This window comes from Zeus faber, assembly GCF_960531495.2.
Source record: "Zeus faber genome assembly, chromosome: 19".
NCBI classification, from domain to species: domain Eukaryota; kingdom Metazoa; phylum Chordata; class Actinopteri; order Zeiformes; family Zeidae; genus Zeus; species Zeus faber.
The window spans coordinates 18,654,317-18,676,447 of NC_137206.1; the positions used below are offsets into that span (position 1 = coordinate 18,654,317).

General features: G+C 43.2%; 3 protein-coding genes across 4 annotated transcripts; 2 read left to right on the forward strand and 1 right to left on the reverse strand.

Annotated features, from left to right (window-relative positions):
• The first annotated feature begins 10,446 nt into the window (after positions 1 to 10,446).
• Positions 10,447 to 11,996, forward strand: LOC307244722 (cystatin-B-like). The gene is made up of 3 exons (XM_080020001.1): positions 10,447 to 11,001; positions 11,473 to 11,574; positions 11,683 to 11,996. Exons 1-3 carry the CDS (start codon positions 10,930 to 10,932, stop codon positions 11,812 to 11,814), a joined length of 306 nt encoding a protein of 101 aa, XP_079876127.1. The 5' UTR covers positions 10,447 to 10,929; the 3' UTR covers positions 11,815 to 11,996.
• Positions 11,997 to 14,098: 2,102 nt separating this feature from the next.
• On the reverse strand, positions 14,099 to 17,169 carry mix23 (mitochondrial matrix import factor 23). Its single transcript, XM_080020579.1, has 5 exons — positions 17,104 to 17,169; positions 15,868 to 15,993; positions 14,857 to 15,003; positions 14,583 to 14,642; positions 14,099 to 14,436 (listed from the first exon to the last, which is right to left on the reverse strand). The coding sequence occupies exons 1-5, from the start codon at positions 17,152 to 17,154 to the stop codon at positions 14,383 to 14,385; spliced, it is 438 nt and encodes a 145-aa protein (XP_079876705.1). The 5' UTR covers positions 17,155 to 17,169; the 3' UTR covers positions 14,099 to 14,382.
• A 336-nt stretch (positions 17,170 to 17,505) lies between these two features.
• On the forward strand, positions 17,506 to 21,992 carry fam162a (family with sequence similarity 162 member A). Of its 2 annotated transcripts, none has more exons than XM_080020232.1 (5): positions 17,506 to 17,698; positions 18,471 to 18,575; positions 19,849 to 19,957; positions 20,349 to 20,457; positions 20,956 to 21,992. In XM_080020232.1, the coding sequence occupies exons 1-5, from the start codon at positions 17,656 to 17,658 to the stop codon at positions 21,067 to 21,069; spliced, it is 480 nt and encodes a 159-aa protein (XP_079876358.1). In that variant the 5' UTR covers positions 17,506 to 17,655; the 3' UTR covers positions 21,070 to 21,992. The 2 variants fall into 2 exon arrangements, with proteins under 2 accessions (XP_079876358.1, XP_079876357.1); XM_080020231.1 differs by having other exon boundaries at positions 17,507 to 17,698; positions 19,846 to 19,957.
• The last annotated feature ends 139 nt before the right edge of the window (positions 21,993 to 22,131 follow it).

The window sequence follows — 22,131 nt, forward strand, 5'->3', positions numbered from 1 at the left end:
TATCTCCCAAATAGGAGCCTTTCTGTGCGGAGTTTGCATGTTCTCCCCGTGCTCACATGGGGTTTCCTCCACCTAACGTCAGTAAGGACACCCCCCTCCCAAAAAAAAAACATGCACACATCATCGTCTGACCAGCGATGGACACTCATCACCAGGTCCCCGGGCGCGTCCAAGAATGCTGCCCACTGCTCCTGGCTATGCCCCCGGAGGAAGGACAAGCCAGGATGGGTCAAACGCAGAGGCCTCATTTCACCGGCCACCATCCAAAGCGTGTGTATGTGTGCGTGCAGGTGTTGTCGTGTGGTGTGCTGTGTGACGATTAAAGATTGTTCTTCTTCTTCCGTTCTAATAACAAATATTGTTCAGTACGTTATTTTAATCGGAAACATTCTGATTTCTATGTTAGGGGCCCGGTAGGGTTTTTTCCTAAAAATTCTGGCAGAATTTATACTGTATATTTGTATATATAATAATTTATAATTTACACTGAATATACAGTGTTGTGTGTGTGTGTGACATAGTGGAACAGGCCGAGATCAAAAACCAGGACAAGGGTCATGGAAGGCAAAGTTATCGGCATGGAACCGGGGTCCAAGGAAGCAGGCTTAGAACCAGACGCAGTAGGTATAATAGAACACCACGTGCAACCAAAGTGTAAATATGTTATAAATAATTTGTGAAGTTCGCCAAAATATGTTCTATCGTAGATTTATTTTTGCAGCTGGCACTTTTCTTTTTCAAAGTTTTAAAATTATGGGGTAAGACGGTGAAAGGTTAAAGTCACCGAGATTTCTGGTTCCAGTTACCTGTATCCATGTGGACCAGAGGGCCAGCGAGGGGCTGTGCCTAAGGGCCCTGTATGTTTTTCTTCACCTACCTCAGACTACCTTTCAGTAGATATTGATGATGTTCATAACGAGCAGGGTGACAACCACAACCGCAACCTGATTATGCTTCCGATAACCTCCACTCCTAGGGCCCCAGGTGGCGCAGTCAGACCACCGAGTGCATCGGTGGAACGGGCAGGCAGACATGCAGGTGATAATGTCACAACGAGACTGCTCCCTCAGGATGAGAACGTTAGATCTCGACTACCTTCCAGTGTTGTTTTTTTTGATGCTGGTATTATTGTCTCTGTTGCTTCTGTTGATAGAAGAAAAGAAGAAGAAACAGTCTTTATTAGTCACGCAACACACCACACTACAACACATGCTTGCACACACACACACACACGCACATGCTTTTGATGGTGGCCGGTGAAATGGATTCTCTGCTTTTGACCCATCCTGGCTTGTCCTTCCTCCGGGGGCACAGCCAGGAGCAGTGGGCAGGATACGTGGACGCGCCCGGGGACCAGATGATAAGTGTCCATCGCTGGTCAGACGATGATGGGTGCATGTTTTTGAGGGGGGTCCTTACTGACGTGAGGTGGAGGAAACCCCATGTGAGCACGGGGAGAACATGCAAACTCCACACAGAAAGGCTCCTATTTGGGAGATAACCCGCCGGAACACGGTGCCAACAGCGCCCCAGGCGGGAATCGAACCCAGGACCTTCTTGCTGTGAGGCAGCAGTGCAATGTACTGCGCAAATTCAGTTGTTGTTTCTGTTGTTGCTGCTGTTGTTGCTGCTGTTTTGTTGCTTCTGTTGTTTCTGCTGTTGTTGTTGTTCCTGCTGGTGTTGTTGACGCTGCTGCTGCTGTTGTTGTTTCTGTAGCTGCTGCTATTGCTGCTGCTGTTGTTGTTTCTGTTGTTGCTGCTGCTGCTGTTGTTGCTGCTGCTCTTGCTGTTTTTGCTGTTGTTGTTTTTGTTGGTTTTGCTGCTGGTGTTGATGTTGCTGCTGCTATTGTTGTTGTTTCTGTGGCTGCTGCTCCAGTTGTAATTACTTTTGTTACTGTTTTTGTCGTTGTTTTTGTTGTTGCTGCTGCTTTTGTTGTTGCTGCTGTTTCAGGGGCATTTTTTGAAAAGACCAGCTGACAACTATGTTCTTTTTTTTTTTTGATTGTATTTCTTTGTAAAGACATTGTGTTACCCTTGTATGAAATGCACTTAGAAATAAAGTGTGACTTGACTGCCAGAGTTCAGAATCAACTTGGATGTGTCAGATGAGGAGGATGGTAGTCTGGAGACGGAGTCTGAGGGTGTAGAACAGCCAATTAGTCTATACATCGTGCATGAGGACCAGTCAGATGGCCCTGATCTCACAACAGCCAGGTCTCGGGTTGGCAGACTCTTTAAGCCGGTTAAACGCCTCATCTATACCATGAACAGTCAGAAGGTGCGAAGCTCAGGTGTGGTATCTTGGTATTTTGCCGTCAGGTAACAGAGACCAACTCCTGGTTTGTTCACCTTTAATTAACCGTTTTCAGCAACATGTGGCGCGGCTGTAACATGCCAGGCTGGCTGTCAGTACAACACATGACAGAGGGCAAAGGAGCATTTACTTAAGATAGAGTCCCTCTACTGGCAAAGTCATATAACTGCACTCTATCACATCCCTCCCTTCTTAGCTCTTGCTTTTCTGTCCTTTAGTTAACCAACGAAAATAATATTACACCACAGCATTTTCTTTCCCGTTTAGCCAGTAACATATAAACCTATATATATATTTTAGCTTGCTGTACCCTGCTTCCTTTATATAACTTTATGTAACCATCACAATGTCAGAACACCTTTTATTTCTTCCGAACACTTTATCTACTTTTCTTTCTTTTTATTTATTTATTCAAACAAATGCAAGAATGTGCCCTAGTCTCCTTAAGGGGGAGATGAGCCCTTAAGGAGACTAGGGCACATTCTTGCCCCTAAAGGCAGTCGGTAGTCTTTCAAATGGTTTGGAGGACGTTTGTCTCTCCTTGATCTGCGCAATCCGTTGGCTGATGTACTCCCTGGTGCAGTACCCTCCTGGGTAACCACCGGCACAGCACTGTCCTCTCTTTGGTGAGAACTTGAGCCCTCCAGTGCTCCAGCAGCTGGGGGACTGGGTTCTGTTATGTCGTCCTCTGTAGTACTGGACACTGGTGTAGGAAGCTCCTCTTCCTGCCTGCTGAACAGCTGATCGACATGTCGCCTGACCACTTTTCCATCCCCCAGCAACACAGTATAGGAAACTGGCCCTGTTAACTCCTGCACTCATCCAGGTATCCATTTAGGTCCATATCCAAAGTTCTTAGTGTAGACAGAGTCACCTTCCTCAAAGTTGCGATGTTTGGCATGCCTGTCATGGTAGTTTTTCTGACTTGTTTGTTTTGACTCGACTTTTTGTTCACACATGTGACATGTGTGATTCCGTTCCTGGAGATAAACTCTTTCATGTGTTCGCTGACAAAACACTGAGCATTGTCTGACACGATCATTTCTGGAATGCCATGTGTGCTGAAACTGTTCCTCAAACAATTTACAGTCACTGCAGAGGTGGATGAAGTCACTGGATAAACATCCAACCACTTGGAATGCGCATCCACAATTACTAGGAACATTCTACCCATGAAGGGACCTGCATAGTCTATGTGGAGTATTCTCCAGGGCTTTTCAGGCCACTCCCATGGATGTAGTGGTGCACTCGAAGGTGCTTTCCTATGTTCTTGACATGTAGCGCATGATTTTACTTTAGTGTCTATATCAGCATCAATGTGAGGCCACCACATGTAACTTCTTGCCAAACCTTTCATACGGCTCATTCCTGGGTGTGACTGGTGTAATTCTTCCAGCATATGAGGTCGTCCTCTTTCTGGTATGACTACCCGGGCTCCCCACAACACACAGCCATCTTGTACACTCAACTCACATTGTCTCTGCCGATAAGGATTAAAGTCAGTGTCATGGTTATCTGGCCAACCTCTCAGGATATACTCTGGTACCCTGGAGAGTATTGGATCTGTTGTTGTCCATTGTCGTAGCTTGGTTGATGTCATCGGCGGACCATGGTCCTGATCCATCATCAGCACTTGCTCCTCGGGTACTGACACAGGACACTCCAGTAGGTGGGAGGCGGCTAAGAGCATCTGCGTTGCCATTGTCTTTACCTGCTCTGTAAGCAATGCTGTACTCGTACGCTCTCAACAGCACAGCCCATCTCATGATTCTCTGTGACGCCATCTGTGGTACCGCTTTCATCTTGTGAAGTAGACTTATCAAAGGCTTGTGATCAGTGCAAATCACAAACTTCAAACACCAAAGACAATGGCTAGACCCTCTTTATCTAACTGGGAATAGTTCTTTTCTGCAGCGTTGAGCGTTCTTGACATAAACCCGATGGGTTTCTCCTCTCCACCTTGCATGCAGTGTGCTAAGACAGCTTCAACTCCATACGGCGAAGCATCGCACGCCAGTATTAGTTATTTGTTTTCATCATAGTGAACTAACACACTGCTTGACTGTAACAACTGCTTGGACGAAAGCGAAAGCTTTCTCCTGCTCCGGCCCCCAAGTCCATGGCTCCTCTTTTCTCAAAAGCTTGTGTAGCGGTGCCAGGAAGGTCGATAGGTTTGGAAGGAACTTGTTGTAGAAGTTTAACAGACCCAAGTAAGCTTTAAGCTCAGTCACTGACGTAGGTGCTGGCGCTTCCTGCATTGCTTTCACCTTTGCTGGCACTGTATGAAGTCCCTTGGCGTCCACTCGATGTCCTAGAAATGTCACTTCCTTCTCCATGAATTTGCATTTGCTTTGTTTTAGGCGCAAGCCTGCATCTTCTAGTCGCTGTAACACTAAATCTAGTGTGTGGATGTGGTCCTCATCATTCTTTCCTGTCAGAAGTATATCATCTAGATAGACAGCCACATTCTTAGTCCCTGTAGCACACCCTCCATTGTGCGCTGGAAAATAGCTGGACTAGAGCTCACCCCGAAAGGTAACCTTGTGTATGTGAATAGCCCCTTGTATGTATTCACTGTTGTGTATTTTCTAGCTTCCTCCTCAAGCACAATTTATTGATATGCATGACTCATATCAAGCTTACTGTACTTCTCTTCCCCATCTAAGGATGCAATCAGGTCCTCCATTCTTGGAATGGGGTATTGTTCTAATGGAGACACTTTGTTTACTGTGAGCTTATAGTCTCCACAGATTCTCACTTCACCATCTGGTTGAAAGACGGGCAGGATGGGTGCCGCCCACTCTGAGAATATCACTGCCTCTATGATTTTTGTTTTCTCAAGCCTCTCAAGTTCATGTTCCACTTTTTTCTTCATCGCAAAAGGTACTGATCTTGGCTTATAAAAGCATGGGGTGGCGTCCCGAGCCACATGTATTTTAGCAGTGAGGTAGATGGTAGCTCAGGAGGTAGCGCTGGTGGTCTAGTAATCTAAAGGTTGTTGGTTCGATCCCAGGCTCCTCCTGCTAGCATGCTGTAGTGCCCTTGAGCAAGCCACTTAACTCCTAATTGCTCCTGATGGCTGCGTCTGTCGGTGTTTGAATAATTGTAAGTCGCTTTGGATAAAAGCGTCTGCTTAATGTAATGAATTCCTTTCAGCTTCCCTAACTCATCCTTGAACACTGTTTCATGCCTTGAGAGTGCTTCCTGTACAGTAGCCCCACTATCTTGTGTACATCTTGCCAGCCTATGGGTATTTTTAGAGCTTTTATCCAACTACGCCCCACTAGACTCGGTCCCGAGCCTTTGACTACAACTACTGGTAACATCTTGGAATGGTCACTCCGCAACCTGTGTCCACCTCATAGGTTGCTCTTGTGCCATTTACCCTTAGTTCTATCTTGATGGGCTCTTCTTTGGGAATGACTATCTCTTCCTGCATGTTATACATAGTCATTTCTGTACTCTTTATGCTGTAGCTAGTCAAAATCTCATCACTGCTACTGTCCCCTCCATCTTCTTGCATGAAATGTGCTCTCTTATCCTGCTTTTCACTCCCCCCTTTCAGCTTTTTATCGCCTTTCCTCTTCCCTCAATCAACAGGTTATGACCTGCAGGCTCTCTTAATGTGCCCCACCTTCCCACAGTTATGACACTTTTCATCTGCAAACCTGCATTCATTGGCCATGTGGCTTATTCCCCCACACCTGTAGCATTTCCCACGTCCAACCTGCTCTTTTGTGTACGTATCGGACACTTTGCATATGGTACCTGTCGCTCGGATCCATTTAGCATTGTCTCTCGTACTGTTCAAATCTTTAATGTCCTTGTTCCCAGCCTCCATTGCCTGCGTGTGCCTCAGTGCAGTCTCAAACGATAAGCCGTCCTCCGACAGCAGCCGCCGCTGTATGCGGTCATCGTTCATTCCACAGACTAATCTGTCCCGCAACATCACCGTCAGGGTGTCTCCAGAGTTGCAGTCCTGTGCGAGCCTCCTTAGCTCCGCCACGTACTCTATTACACTCTCGCCGGAATTCCTGCTCCTGGTATTAGACACCGCTGCACTATCTCACTAGGCTTCGGGTTGAAATGGTTCTTTGACAACCTCACCAGTTCCTCGAACGACTCGTCTCCCGGTCGCTGCGGACTCAGCAGATTCCTCATCAGCGTGTAGGTCTTCGCGCCCACACAGCTCAGCAGCACGGCTCTTCTCCTCTCTGCATGGCCGATTCCGTTCGCCACGAAGAAATGATGCAGGATCTCGCAGTACTCTTCCCAGCTCTGCGACTCATTGTCGAAGGGTGCCACCGACCCCACTGTAGCAGCCATGTCTTTGTCTTTGTCTTTACTCCGTGATAAAGGGAGCGCCCAGCTTCTTCACGCTTGTAGCAGCATGCCAATATCCCGTTACCGCGATAGCCTTAGCTTTAGCTTAGCTAGCTACACTTCACTCGGTAACAAAACTTTCTGCTCAAACTCACACCACTGTCTGCCGAACATTCTTCCGGTTTATCCTCGTCGCCATATGTGGTATCTTGGTATTTTGCCGTCAGGAAACAGAGACCAACTCCTGGTTTGTTCACCTTTTATTAACCGTCTTCAGCAACACGTGGCGTGGCTGTAACATGCCAGGCTGGCTATCAGTACAACAACTGACAGAGAGGGCAAGGGAGCATTTACTTAAGATAGAGTCCCTCTACTGGCGAAGTCATATAACTGCACTCTATCACAACAGGCACAGACACATTCAAGAAATGGGGGACTTTCAGGGGGGTTTTCAGTGTTCGGTCCCAGTCTTCATTTGTATGGACTTTAACATGACCGTTATATGCATTAGTAAGCCTGTCCTACATTTGCACATTTATAGTTTTTGCCATAAGTGTGAGGCTAGTATAATCCAGTTTAGTTAGGAATTGTAGTTTTGAAGTGTAAAAGGCACTTAATTTGGTCAATATTGTGGAGGGAGTGGTAAGGCCTACGCTCTCTCTCTCGTTCGTTCATTTTGTTTTGATTTGTATATTTTGCCGAATTCAAGAGGGGAGAATGTAAATATGTAAGTGTATAAGTGTAAATATGATATAAATATTTAGTGTCCTATAGTACTATTACTTTTGCATTTGGCACTTTTATTTTTACAAGTTTTAAACTTCCGGGGTAACACGGTGAAAGGGTAGAGTCACTGAGACTTGCGGTTCCGGTTACCTGTACCCATGTGGACAAGAGGGCCGATTTTGATTTGGAGCGAAGCTGTAGTCCGTGTTTCAAGGTTGTTGTTTTTTATTTGCCAGGCACTGGTCTAATCAAAGGCTGTTGCTGGACCTGAATCGCGTCTTGCGCTCTGCCTTCCACACAAAATCAGAGGGTTACACACGCAACGGTCCGGCCGAGACGGAGTGAACGGGGAACAGGTTCCACACAGCGGGCGGGACGAGGAAGGTGGAGACCCAGGGGGTGAGGTGGCAGGGGTGTGGAACCAGAGACAGAACAAAACAACACAGGGCAGGATCCTGACAATGTGACACACACACACGCACGCACGCACGAGTGGACTCCCAACGTCACCGCCACCATTCGTTTACTCCTGCCGATTGCGTTTACACTTCAAAACTCCTAAAAGTGGTGTTTGTTTGTGGGGATTATTTTACTGTAAGTATCAAACTAGTGTTTGCCGCAGAGCTTATTTTCTGCGTTAATCCAAAATGCAATGGAAAAATCCTGTTGTCTTTTGGTCGATGCTAACTAAAATACGCCTTCCCTTGCAGCAGTGTGCCAGTGGTTCAGACTTTGTTTAGCAGTGTAACCCTCTAAGACAGGGGTGTCAAACGTATGGCCCGCGGGCCGGGTCGGGCCCGCGAACAGGTTTAATCCGGCCCGCGAGATGATTTTGCAAAGCATGAAATTGAGCTGCAATTTTTCAATGAATGAAGCTGCTGTTCTAAATGTGTCCAGTCAGTGTCGCATTAGCAGTTCTGTTACGCAAGCAAACTGTTTATCCTGGGGCTGAACAAGTTGGCTACAGCCAGTCCAGAGCTAGCTTGTCATTCCGCCTGACCAATTTGAACCTCACGTGCTTTGGCGCCCTCGTTGCCCCAAAATGTCTCCGTCAAAAAGCGGTCGCAGAGCGCAGGGTTTCCCAGGAAAAATGGTCATCCACCTATTTATTCACGGAAGTGAATGGGAAAGCCGTGTGTTTGGTGTGTTCACAGCATGTTTCAGTGCTGAAAGAATATAACCTTCGTCGCCACTATGAGGCTCTTCATGCCGACAAATACAACAACTTTCAAGGACAAGAGAGAAGGTGAATGAATTACTGGCGGTTCTGAAGAAACAGCAGTCCGTGTTTACTCGTATTCGAGAAATCAGTGATGCTGCAGTGGAAGCCAGCTACATTATAGCTCATGAAATTGCAGGGGCTTCAAAGCCATTTATTGAGGGGGGACTTGTAAAAAACATGCATGCTGAAGGCTGCGGAGATTGTGTGCCCTGAAAAGCGCCAGGCTTTTGCAAATATCAGCCTGACAAGAAATACAGTTGCAGACAGGATTTCTGATCTTTCGGCGGATTCGGACAGCCAATTGAAGCGCGGAGTAAAGTCGTTTATTGCTTTTTCAGTTGCAATTGACGAAAGCGCGGACATTACTGATGTTGCGCAACTGGCAATATTCAGCCGCGGAGTTGATGACACTTTGACTGTCACCGAGGAGTTGGTGGAGTTGGTGCCAAAGACGGACACCACAACAGCAGCTGATATTTTCACCGGACTCGTCGGCGCACTGCACAGGCTGGAAGTGGTTAGGGTTAGGTTAGGGTTAGGGTTACGGTCCCGCGCTGTCAGCCTGGCTACAGATGGTGCGCCCTCAATAGTCGGGGGGGAAAAAAAGCAGGTGTTGTGACAAAGTTCCGAGAGAAAGTGCAGACTGCAAATGGAGGACCTGATTTTTAGACTTTTCATAGTATTTTGCATCGGGAGGCTTCGTGTTGCAAGGCATTAAAGATGGATAACGTCATGAAAGTGGTCGTCCGAACTGTTCATTTCATCCGACCCAGAGGCCTGAATCACCGTCAGTTTGACAGCCTTCTCAGAGAGAAAGACCACAATTATGGGCTGCCATACCACACTGAGGTAAGATGGTTGTGCTGAGGCGTTTCTTTGAATTACGATAGGAAATTGAACAGTTCATGGAAGAAAAAAAAAAAAAAAAAGGGCAAACCAGTGTTAGAATTTCAGTCACCAGAATGGATGCGGGACCTTGCATTTATGGTGGATGTTACAGAGCACTTGAATAACTTGAACAAAATGACACATTTTATCAGTATCTCTTGCCACGTTACCCCAACTTGACAGCCCTTGCTGCAAATGTGTTGTGCATGTTTGAAACCACATATCTTTGTGAGCAAGTTTTCTCTGTAATGGGCATCAATAAAACAAAGCTGCGCTCAAGGCTCACAAACAAGCACTTGAGTAACATCCTGAAATTGGCAACCATTCAGGATGTGACGCCTGATATTGATGAAACCCCGCTTAAAATGCTGCATGAGATACTGCACCCTGATATAGTTCTGTGAAAATGATTGTCTTCTGTGGAAATGTAAAGAAAATGAACGGTGTGCGATTTACTGTAATAATGTCAGTCACTTCAGCTCATAAGTTTGGTTTGTTGAAATTGTTCATGCATTGCGCAGCTTTTATTTTTCTATCAATAAATAGCGTAGCCGACAAGGCAGGGAATAAATCAACCCTCTTGAATAGTTTCTACCTCGGTTTGTATGGTTTGTTGAGTTGGCACAGGATTAATATGTGGAAATGACAAATGACGTATTTCATACATAAAAGAGTTGTTTTATTTATTTATTTATGTATGTTGTTCAATCCCAGATAGGCTGTGACTTAAAGTTTAATGGCTTTGTAGATACACAGAGACGAAGCCTTAAGTTCTTTTTGGAGCAAAACAAAGAAAACAATCCGAAGTTGTCGTTTTTATGCCATGATTTTACTGGTCCGGCCCACTTGAGAACAGATTTTCCTCCATGTGGCGCCTGAGCTAAAATGGGTTTGACGCCCCTGCTCTAAGATCTTTCAGCAGAGTAACGGAGTACACTTATAATGCACTGTATGTGTTTTGTCTTGTTTTGAACATTATTAACCAAACCACTTCACTTTCCTTCGCGGAGCAGCCCCGCTTGAGAAACGCTCCTCTGTGCTTGCGGCGGCGGCGGTCCAGTCCGCCCAACTCGTCGCGGTCCTATTCCGGGTTGATGATGCGGGGGGTTCCCACACCGCGCTCGGTGGCCCAGACCTCCGAATAATAACATTGTCTCTGAAATAAACGTCTTCGTGATTCGACCTCACCACAATTCACACCACGAACAGCCGCTTGCGCGATTACGCCTGGATTTTTCTTCGCTGTGTCTTCGTTTGTACCACGGTTTATTCAAACCGAAACCCCTACGGCAACGGTACGTTCCAAAAAAAAAACCAGCCAGTCACGTGACCCGGACCTCCGGCTGCAGTGACTCGAAAACCCCTGCGCCGTCAGTGTCGCGTCGCGCCCTGACCGCGGAACCCGAGCTCAACCGACCTTTGCGTCGCCGTCGTCCGTTCTGCACCAAGCAAGCGCCATGTCGTCTATGTGCGGAGGAGTCGGCGCGGCCCAAGCTGCCACCGAGGAGATCCAGAACATTTGCCTCGCGGTGAGTCTTCCCGGAGCTGGTTCATCATGGCCTAGTGATGCTAGCCCGGTAACACAGTTTCATACACCCAGAAAACGGGGGGGGGGGGGGTTCCCTTTAACTTTATATTTTTCTATTTAAAAAAAAAAAAAAAAAAAGGTTATATTTAACAGCGTGTGATTCTTAAATAAAAAAGTGGGGAAAATGGAAGCATTGAACTTCTGCCAAGTGCTTTTTTTTTTTTCTCCATAAAAAAAAATGAATAAATACAAATAAAATACCACAACAGTAAATAAAGCGAACTACCCCCCCCCCCCCCCCCTCGAGGTTTTAAACGTTACTCATAAAAAAGAAAAACACAAAGAAGATGGAAACACTGATCTTTCTCTTCTGTTGATTTAAAAAAAAAAAAAAAAAAAAAAAAAATTTAAAAACAACCACAACAAGAAAAAAGCCTTTTAAGTAATCTGCTCTTGTGTTGTCAATTCTCAGGTTAAAGGTGACGTGGAGGAAAGAACAAACAAGACCTATGAGGTTTTCAAAGCAAAGACTTTCAAGACCCAGGTGGTTGCTGGAACAAACTACTTCATCAAGGTAGTCCGCCCATGGGCAAACACCTCAGAACTGCTCATTAGACGTCATGTGTAATATCATATCATATATATATATATATATGCATGCCCCTTGTTTTTCATTCTGAAGGTCCATGTGGGAGGGGACGACCACATCCACCTGCGTGTCTTCAAGCCCCTGCCCTGCAACGGGGGAGAGGTGATGCTGCACACTCTGCAGGAGGCCAAGACCCATGATGACCCCCTGGAATATTTAAACTAAGATCACATTTGTGGAGGGAAACTAAAGTGCCTATTGGCTGCAGCGTGATCTTCAAAATGTAATTTTATATGTTTGGGATATATATATATATTACTTTTTTTTTGCACATGAGGAAAAAATAAGTTTTTCAATCCTGTTAAAGTCAATGGCAAAATTTTAATAAAATGAATGATAAAATACAACATTGCATCTTGATCATTCATCCTTCAACAGCATACATATCATCCATTATAAAGAAAATCAAATGTATAAAAAAAAAAATGTCAAAATCGTTTCATGAATATGCCACCATAGAGAGTGTTAGGCCATTCATAAGCCTGTAGATTATACACTGTACATTTGTTTATATTGGATGATGCTGATTGCATTGTTGCTTTGTTGGTCATTTTCATTAGTCAACAAGATCAGACAAGTAAAATCTCGCTCAGGCTTGTCTCTTCAGTTTCATGTTCCTTTGTCACCTGGTCAATTGATTTTCATGATCGATTTCAGAGTTGACCTGTTGGTCAATTAGTCCCCACAAAGTTGATAAGTTAATGCTCCATGATTTGGGGCCAATCGTGCATTAAAGGTGCAGTGTGTAGAATTTAGTCACATCTAGCGGTGAGGTTGCAGATCGCAACCCATGGCGGTGCAACATGGCAGCCTCCGTGAAACGTACCCGCTCCCTACGTAGATAAGAATGCCTCATTCTAAGGTAACAAACCCAATTCTTATTTTAATGGGATTATACACTAATAAAAACATTATTATGAATTATTATATTGAACTTCTGCCAGGTCCGTTCTGTAAGTTCTTCACACTGCACCTTAAAGATGCTGTTCAGGGAGGCAGGGTTACTGACGCCCTGGATCCTGGTACACACTTTGTTAAACCAGCAATGTCAAACATGCCACTGAGTTACAAAACTGGATTAACTTTCATGGTGCTAACAAAACAGAAAAAAAAACAAGTTTACTTTCACAGACATTTTTGTGAAACTTACAACACTCTTGAATTCCTGACAGATGACTCATTGGGCATGGCCCAGCTCCCTTAAGACTAGCCTCTTTAGTATGTAGGTGGGAATTGTGGAACAAGCCATTATGGAAAACTTATTGACCCAAGTTTGATCCGTTTCAACATCTTGTCCCTTGTGTTCATGTAGCAGCTCGAAGGTCTCCCATAGTTTCTATTCCAGCCCCCAGAGATACTTCACCTCAGCTCCCACTCTTGAGGACACAATCAAGAGACATCTTCCTTGTTGACGAGACCGTATGTTTTGAAACTAACTCTGAATATCGATTTTTGAAACTATTGCGGTTCAAAATTTGATTTAAATAGACTGTCTTGACCTCAGACTATCCTTTACTGGTTAGGTTAATTTATTTGAATGGTTCGTCCCATGTGTGCCGCACCATGTTTAAAAAACTGCCGAAGCACAAATTGGTTTAGTATAGAACAACAACGTAAACCAGAAAGGAAGAAATTCAAGAGGTTATTTGTCAAATACATATAAAAATACCATTAAATGGAAACGAGGACAATTCCTCATTTCCATTTAATGGTAGAGGCAGACAAATGATTCACTTCTGCATGCTCTGTGCTTACTTTTTCTAATCCTGTGTTGCCACCTCATTGAGGGCATTAGGATGTGAGAGAACACGCACTGTATGATGTACTAACCTGTAGGTTCCTCTTTTTTACTTTGCCATTTCTGAGAGAATAGCAGGGCGTGCCATCTCTTAAGTAATCATTAAATCTACACGTGGGAATCTACAATAGGGCCAGAAACTAAAGACAAAGTGATCCTGGACAGCAGGGTCCATACTGTACAAAGTCCTCCTTCAATAAAGTTCACCATTGGTCAACTGCATTAAACAGTAACTCACACAAATGAATGCATTGTTTCGTGTGTTAGATCCTAATATTCTTTGGCTCAGTTTGCAGTGCTGCAGTTCATGGCGGTAATTCTCCTCCGGTCAGCATCATGCGATGGCTGACGCTCACAACCACATACGCGTGAATGGCATAAAAAAAAAAAAAAAAAAAAAAAAAAAGGTTAGTGTAGAGAAAATCATCTATGGAGGAACTGTCCGAACTCTCCTCCAGACTGATGACTGTGATTTCGAAATCATTTCACCAAACAGCAAACAGTGGAATACTGGAAGTGAGTCACCTCACCCTATCACATGCAGATGAGTGTACCAGTCAGCGTTGTATTGTAAAAATGTTGGTCAACTAAAAAATATCTTTGGAAAAAGATAAATATACATTTCTGGTTTCAGACCACAGAAAACCAAGGGTCATTGGAAAACATTTAATTTTTTTTTTTTTTTTTTGGTAATTACTTTTTTTAATACATTGTCAGAAAAAAAAAGAAAGAGTTGACTCTTCCATAGGTGTGGTCCTGTGGTTACGATGTGACACAGCACAACGGTGACAACATAGTACAGCTATGGCGGCAGAGGGGGTCTGAGCTGTCCAGAAGGCAAACAGCCTGGAGTCTGGAAGCGGCGGCGGCGGCGGCGGCGGCTCACAGACTTGGCTCCAGTCTTGAGGTAATCCTCTGGACAACCAAGACCAAACTCAAGTTATCACCTTCGGAGGCGTGTAGTGGATTCGGCACCTTTCACTGAAAACCTGTGTTGAAAATATCAGCGGAGCAAATGGAACCAAAGGCACTGAAAGATTTTTTTGTACTTATATGGGTGATCATAGGTTTATTGTATTTTGAGGACACTCAAAAATTGTGCCCTGATAACTTTTTTTTTTTTTTTCTTTCTTACCTTCAGGCTTCGGTCATTGACGACCTCTTCAACATTTAACTCCGACTGCATGAGCTTTAGCTGTAGGGAACAGAAGATAATTAATTACATTAGGCATTTGATTTATGGTCTACGAAAAATTCACACCCAGAGGTAATGCCAGAATATTAATTTGAGTTTAATTTCTACCCCGTGAAAAAATAAATACTAACAAGTCATCACTTAAGAGCCATAAAATCCGATAAAAAGTCACTTTGTGGTCTGTGACGCCCCAAGTCTCAGTAGAAGGAATCACCTTGGTCTGCTCCTTCCTGAGCTGTTTGATTAGTGCAAGATTGTTGTTGTCCTTCGCCCTATCTTCTCGCAGATGAATCACCACCTCAGAGGTCTGGGCTATACATGCCTTGATAGCTTTGTCTCTGCTTAGATGAGCCTCCATCATCTGTAGGATGTACAGGAAAATAACAAACAAACAAACAAAACAAGAAAACGGTTCTTACATAACTATGGTCACAGTCTGTGCTTTCCAGTGAAAGCACTACATCATATATCATATATACTGTATATCATATCACATATATCATACATTATGTATCAATAATCTACATGGTTGTGAATAAGTACCTAATAAGTAAACATAAAAAAGCAAAACAAGCAAATTAAATACTTATTTTGAATGACATTTAAATATTTACTTTAGACCCTCGACAGACCAGACTTCAGTGGTATCAAAGGGTAGGCGATTCTGCAGTGCTGTATTTAAATAGTAAAAGCCTGATTGCCTTCAGTTTAGTCTAAACATATCATTATCTGATTAGTTCTGATTTTAAAAGCACAGGATCAAAGTGATGTGATCTTCAATGCAGGGTTTTAAGATGAAACGGACAGCTTGTATTGTATATCTAATGGATGCTATAGCAGGGGAGGCAGAACGGGGGTAATGCAGATGTAGAATCGCAGCTGCATTCAGAACCAGTTGAAAGTAAGATACTGGTGATAAAATGAAAGAGGTGTATGATTTACAGAACTTGGGACTCCTAATATATAGATAACAATTCGGCATTTGCAGTGACAAAACTGATTTGAACTTTGGTCAAGTCAGTCTTGCTTTATTCAACTCAGAACCACTGGCAGTTTCTTCACGGGAGAAATGAAAGCGATAGCCACGGCATGGCAACATAATCTTGGAAGCTAATGGGCCAAAACAAAAGCCATTTACTTGTTGTCACATGTGTCTGTCTGATCCAGTCCAGGTGAAAAGTGCACATAAGTATCCTTCCACACATAAATGGTATGTTATACTCACCGATTCATAGAGTTGTTTACATGTCTGTTTGGCATCCACTTTGCCTGAGAAGGAGACTGTGGGAACGGTGGTGTTTAGGGAATGCACGATGCGGTCATCAATGGTGCGCATCACCTTAAGCACCTCCTGGCAAGTGCACAGATGCAGAGAGGAGTGTGTTCAACTGCTCACGGAAACACACAACCCGCTGCCACCTGTGGCCGATGATTGAACTGCTATAGTGATGCAATTTAAGTAAAATAAACATCCTTGTCCTCCTCGACTCTGCCGACTCATTGGACCGAGGGGATGAGCGCTTTTTCATATTTATAATATAATGTAATGCACTCACATTATAAACTAAAATAACTGCAACATAAGAGGGAGAGACAAACTCCCCAGATTCATCTGCAATGACTGGATTTATGAAACAGGGGGTTTCAACACGCCTGTTGCTTTCATGAATCCAGTTGTAGATACACCAGTAGAAAATAGATAGATACACCCATAGACAGACAGACAGACCTGTAGATAAATAAAGATAGATATATAGATGGACAGACACCTGTAGATAGATAGATAGATAGATAGATAGATAGATAGACAGACAGATAGACGGACAGACAGACAGGTAGGTAGATAGATAGATAGATACACCCATAGATAGATAGCTACACCTGTAGATGTATACACCTCTAGATAGACAGAGATACACCTGTAGATAGACAGATACACCCGTAGATAGATACACCTATAGATAGACAGAGATACACCTGTAGATAGACAGATACACCTGTAGATAGATAGATAGATAGATAGATAGATAGATAGATAGATAGATAGATAGACCTATTACCAACAGGCAATCACAGTAAAGTTATAAAAAATAAAAATAAATAAAACGTGGCCCTACACAAAAATGTTAAAAAGTTTCAAATATAAATAAATGGCAATAAATTCCAAACTTAAAATAAACAATAAACCACTAAACTTTGTTTCAACAATTCGACATTTAAAGCAGAAAACAACAAATGATTTGAGAATATGTCCTGTTTTGTTTTTTTGTTTTTTTTAAGCTATCATCCAGCGTAGGTTACGTGACTCCTGGTCCCGTGGATGTTATTAAAAACGCGAATACACGAACTCCGAGTGCACGGTGGGTGCCGGGGGGGGGGGGTCACCCCCTTGGTATGATCACCCGGGACGGGGACAACGCCACCGGGTTCGCCGCCCAGATGTCCCACGCGTCGACGTTACCTGGAACATTGAGAAGTCCTCACAGTTTAAAGTTCCACCGGGCGCCGCCATGCTGCATCGCAAGGTCCTCTGTCGCAGCAAAATATGCCTGACTGTAATGCTCAAAGTTATTTTTTTCTTTTTAATAATATTTGAAAAAAATATATATGTATGTATATATTTTTTTTAACGATATTGATGAGAAACGGTTTATTTTAAGGTACTTTTGCTGCACCCGCTGTTATAGTGCCTTTGAACCCAGCCGGTAAATATAAGTTATAAATCCATAGGAACATTGAAAGCTGGTGAATGCGCTGTATCATTAGTATTTTGTATGATTTGCACTTGGTGTCATTTGTAGTTTGTATTTGTATTTTCATCGGGCGCAATCGGACGGCTCCTCGTTCGTGTGCCAGGGGTCCTGCCTTCTGTTGTGCGCCCGTAAACTGTGGCGGCGCCCATCGGGTACGTGACTTTCAGCAACAAGCGCGGCGTCTACCCTCCAGCATCCAGCGCTTTTACATTTTGGGACGAGTAAAGTCATAAATGTATTAAAACTTACCAACAACGACCATGAATGTTCTAAAATCCCGAACCGCCGTCGCCAGCGTCATAGGTTCGTAACCTCAGTTTATTGTGTTATTTTGGGCACACTGTGCTATGCGACCAGTTGGAGTATTTTTTTTGTTTGTTTGTTTGTTTGTGTTTTTGTTTACCGGAGCTTGTTGGCACTTTCTGTCAAATAAACACAGCTTTCACGGAATGAATTTGTTTGTAATTCGCCGTACTTGAAGCGTTAACTTCACGGTATTGTGGTTGCCTCCGAGCGTTCGGGCACTTCCTGCGTTGGGACGTTTCTCGTTGACGCAATCCATGTCGCACCCGTCCCACCCAAGGAAGTGAAAATGAAAGCAGGGAAGTAATAAAGATAATAAAAAAAAAAAACCAAGGAAATAACTGTAACTGCTCTTTTTATTGGTGCTTTCCCGACTTTAACAGTAAACACTTCCAAACCAACGAGCCACCCTGCTTTCTTATTCTGTGATTGGAATGAAATTCAGTGAAATGAGGCACCACACAAAACTTTCTTATTTACCAGCAATAACTAATTTGTGAATTGACTTATTTTGTAAATAAAGACTGCTGTACTCACTTGAGCCTGTTGTGTTTGTGTTTTCACGATTTGACATAACCAACCTAAGTAATAACGTGTTGTATTTAAACAGATCCAAAAAGCGCAACGTTTCCATTTCAACAGCATGCCCTCGTTGCATATGTCACTGTATTCCGGTTCCACCAAGCAGCTGTGTTTCGACCGCTGTGCGAGGAATCAGTTTGTCTCCCTTTGCATTTCCAGATCCCACATTCTCTTCACGTTGTCTCCGCAGGTCAGTGGCGCAGGCATCTTGTGGAGACAGGAAGCCGGAGAAGGATGTGCAATAAACCTGAAAATGTCAAAATGGAGTCTCCGCCTGCACCCTCTGCTGCACCAGGTGGGTGATCTGAGCATGAAAGAAACAGAAGATAAAACAGAATATTGTTTTGTACACACTCATGCATAGAAGTGTGAACAACTTCTTTGCTTCTTTACATTAAAAATCATGGACCCATGTACATGTATGTATTTAAATATGGAAAGTTGTATGTATCATTTCTAAATCATCCTACATCATAACCGTAGTTCAATCATGCACATGCAGTGGTGTAAATTAACCAAGTAAAAATACTTTGTTACTGTTACTGCTAAGTATTTTATGGCAATATCTGTATTTTACTTGAGTTATTATATTTCTGTCGACTTTAACTTAGCTACATTTAGCAGCAAGTAGTATACTTTTACTCCGGCAATTTCCCCTGAACACCTTTTGTTTCTTTACTACAAAATAAAATCTGAGGAAAACTATGATGCAATGCCATGGAAACATTTTGTCGTCAGATCGCTGTACTGTTCACACTACACAACTTTCTGTCTTCTGGTGGGGAATCTAGAAGTCGTTGTGGTTTCACACTACATGACTGATCGGCAACAGTGGGTCACTCATTACACGGAGTAATGGAAACACGACAACTTTGAGAGTCGTGTAGTGTGTCCATGGCATTTGGGAGCCAAGGGTCATATCAGCAGCAAGCTGGGTTTACACAAACACTAGACCCTGTGTTCTGAGTTGCCAGGTCTGGGATTTAACCACGGAATTGGGCTGCTTTTTAGGTGTTGAAGTGGTTTTTTTTTGTTTTTTTTTTCTTTTGGTGTATCCCAGCCATTAATGAAATAAGTGCCTTTTAAGCTTACTGGAAATGTTGGCAACCAGAATATAATCAGAGAAAAGGAAATGTCATAATAAGCTCTGAGCAGAAAGAAAGTCTGGCTTCTTTTATCCACAGAATTTGCTTTTGATACTTAAGTACCTTTTAATATCAGCTACTTTAAAGACTACTACTAAAGTAGTGTTCAAATGAGTGACTTTCATTTTTACCAGAATAACTTTTACTCAAGGCTTTCCAGTACTCTATCCACCGCTGTGCACATGTATTTACTACTTCATACATATTTTTCTTTTCTGTTTACGCTCTCCTGAACTCAAATATTTTTTAATACAGTGTTCATTTAGAAGTGCTTTGTCACTGCCTGGGTAACCTGCTCACAGGGGCACAGGGTGTGGTATCAAAGTTAAACACTGGATTTGGATGTCAATAGACATTTTCAAATCTGTTTTTTTTTTTTATCTAAGTTTGTCAGTTAAGGTGACCGCTTGTTTCTCACAGCAGAACGCGCTGCATTCCGGCTCCCCGGCTACAGACCATCAAACCTGGATAGAAAGATTTTGGTCTGGTCCGGACGATTCAAGACTGCAGAGCAGATACCGCAGTTTGTCTCGTAAGTAGTCGCTCTCTGCTTGTTTCTTCCAGAGCTCCCTGCGGACTGATCTGACTGGCTGTCGAAGTTATTGAGTTAAGCCGCATTTGAAGTATCGAGTCGGCTAATTGGTTAAGTCAGGTTTCAAGGAGGGTCTGGTGTTCTGGGATATTTGGAGTTGAAACGAGGCCTCTCGTCAGGAGCTGTGGGTAACGTGTCTGGCTCCAGACGTCAGGGAAGGACTAAGCAGATTATCATGACTACAGACCACACACCGACCACATTCTATGTTATAACATAATCATAATATTTATATAACGTTTATACATTTAGAATTATAACTAGATCATAATATCACAAAACACTTTAAGTAAATATGTGTGTAATGTTTATATTTGTGTCTGTTTTCTAGGTTTGAAATGATCGACGCTGCTAGAAATAAAATGAGAGTGAAAGCCTGTTATGGGATGATGGGCGCCACAATAGGGGCCTGCTTGTTGATGGTGTTCTTGGGCAAACGGGTAAGTCACCATGTGGGTTTTTCTACTGATTTTCCGGGGACCCATCTTTCATGGGGGGTACATCCCATTCCTTTGTTTGAAAATGTCTTATGTGGTAGAATTAGGGTGAGGCATCTTTCAACATTATGGCTGTATATTAAATGTCTAGTGGATTTTACCTTTTTTTTTTTTTTTTATACTTTTTTGGGGTTGTCGGGTGCATATGGACTGGAGGTATATTTCCATAAAAACTACCATAAAGTACGCGCCATAAATGCATAAACCATGATCTGTAAATGAAAACTTAAAATCAATTTTACAATCCCCTCTCAACTCTTGAGTTGCAAATCATTCAAAACAATTAAAATACATAATGACGTTTATGAATAAATATGTATGAGTACAGGCTCCTATACATTTTAAATTCTGTCAGTTCAGGGTTATGGTGTGGAGTCTATTTTTGGTAGAAATTTGCCTCCTGTATAAAACTTTTTTTTTTCCCCCTCATCTCTGGTCCAGGCCACCGGCAGGCACGAGTCTCTTAGTGAACAGAACATGGAGAAGAAAGTTAGATGGAGAGAGGAGTGGCAAAAGGAGAGAGAAGACACCGCTGCCACGTCCAAGGCTCAGTGAAATCAAATTCCCCCGGTGGAGCGGGGCGCTGGGTGGGATCCGCTGTAGCCAGCTAGAGGTACCTGTAGACAGCACTTCATAACAACTCGTGCATTGGAACTCAGCGGTTTTCATCCCTCGTCGACGACCTGACCTTTCCGAAACACAAGTTTCAACCCGTCTCTCATTCTGCGCCGGCAACCTTTCCTATATAGTTGGTCGAAGCATTCAGAACCCATGTATAGATCCTATTTAGGTTTCGAGGGTCAACAGGGAGAAAGAAAACAGGATTCCTCGGTCTGAAAATAGGTTTGTAATGCTCCTGGGTCGTTCAGGCTGATTTATATATTTTTTGCTTTAATTTGAAGCCAGATTCTGGTTAGATCTTAGGACGCAACAGTTTCTCTACTGCACCTTTACACAGAATACTTTATACCTCTCCCTCACTTGGGCTTACTTCCCAATACCCAGATTTGAAAAGTATTTTGATATATTTTAGTTGTTTTAGTGCTGACATTTGATGTGAAATGAATAAATTGGTTATGTTCAAAATGAGTTCTCCCTAAATTACCTACGGGCAGGGGCCCATCAACATTTAGGCAGGAAAAACTCTTGAAACGTAACACCAAAATGTGATGGTAAACTGTAATGTAGCTTTTTGTTCTGTGTTGGTTGAAAGCAAAATACCAGATATCCATAAAATACCTAGGTAAAACAATTGTAGAATTATTTAAGTGCTTAAACACATTGGTCAATTAGAAATTGAACCAAATAGCTTTGGTTTTGGCACTCATATAGAAACCAGGTGCCCAAGACGCACCAATTCAACCTTTTACAGCAAGGTACACAGTGTTGTTTTTAAATGGAAGGTACCGCTACATACCAATTTCACCATGCATACTTGTATTTGTATTTGATCTAATAAAAAAGGGCAATCAACTGTTTCCTTTTGTTTAATTCTTGGTAGCCCCATAACGTTGTTTCTGGAATAGTCTTGATTTAACACTTGGGGTGAGTCCTCCTCTGTTCAGACTCCTGAATTAGGCGCTTACCTGAAATAACTTTTAGTAGGCGACTGAATCC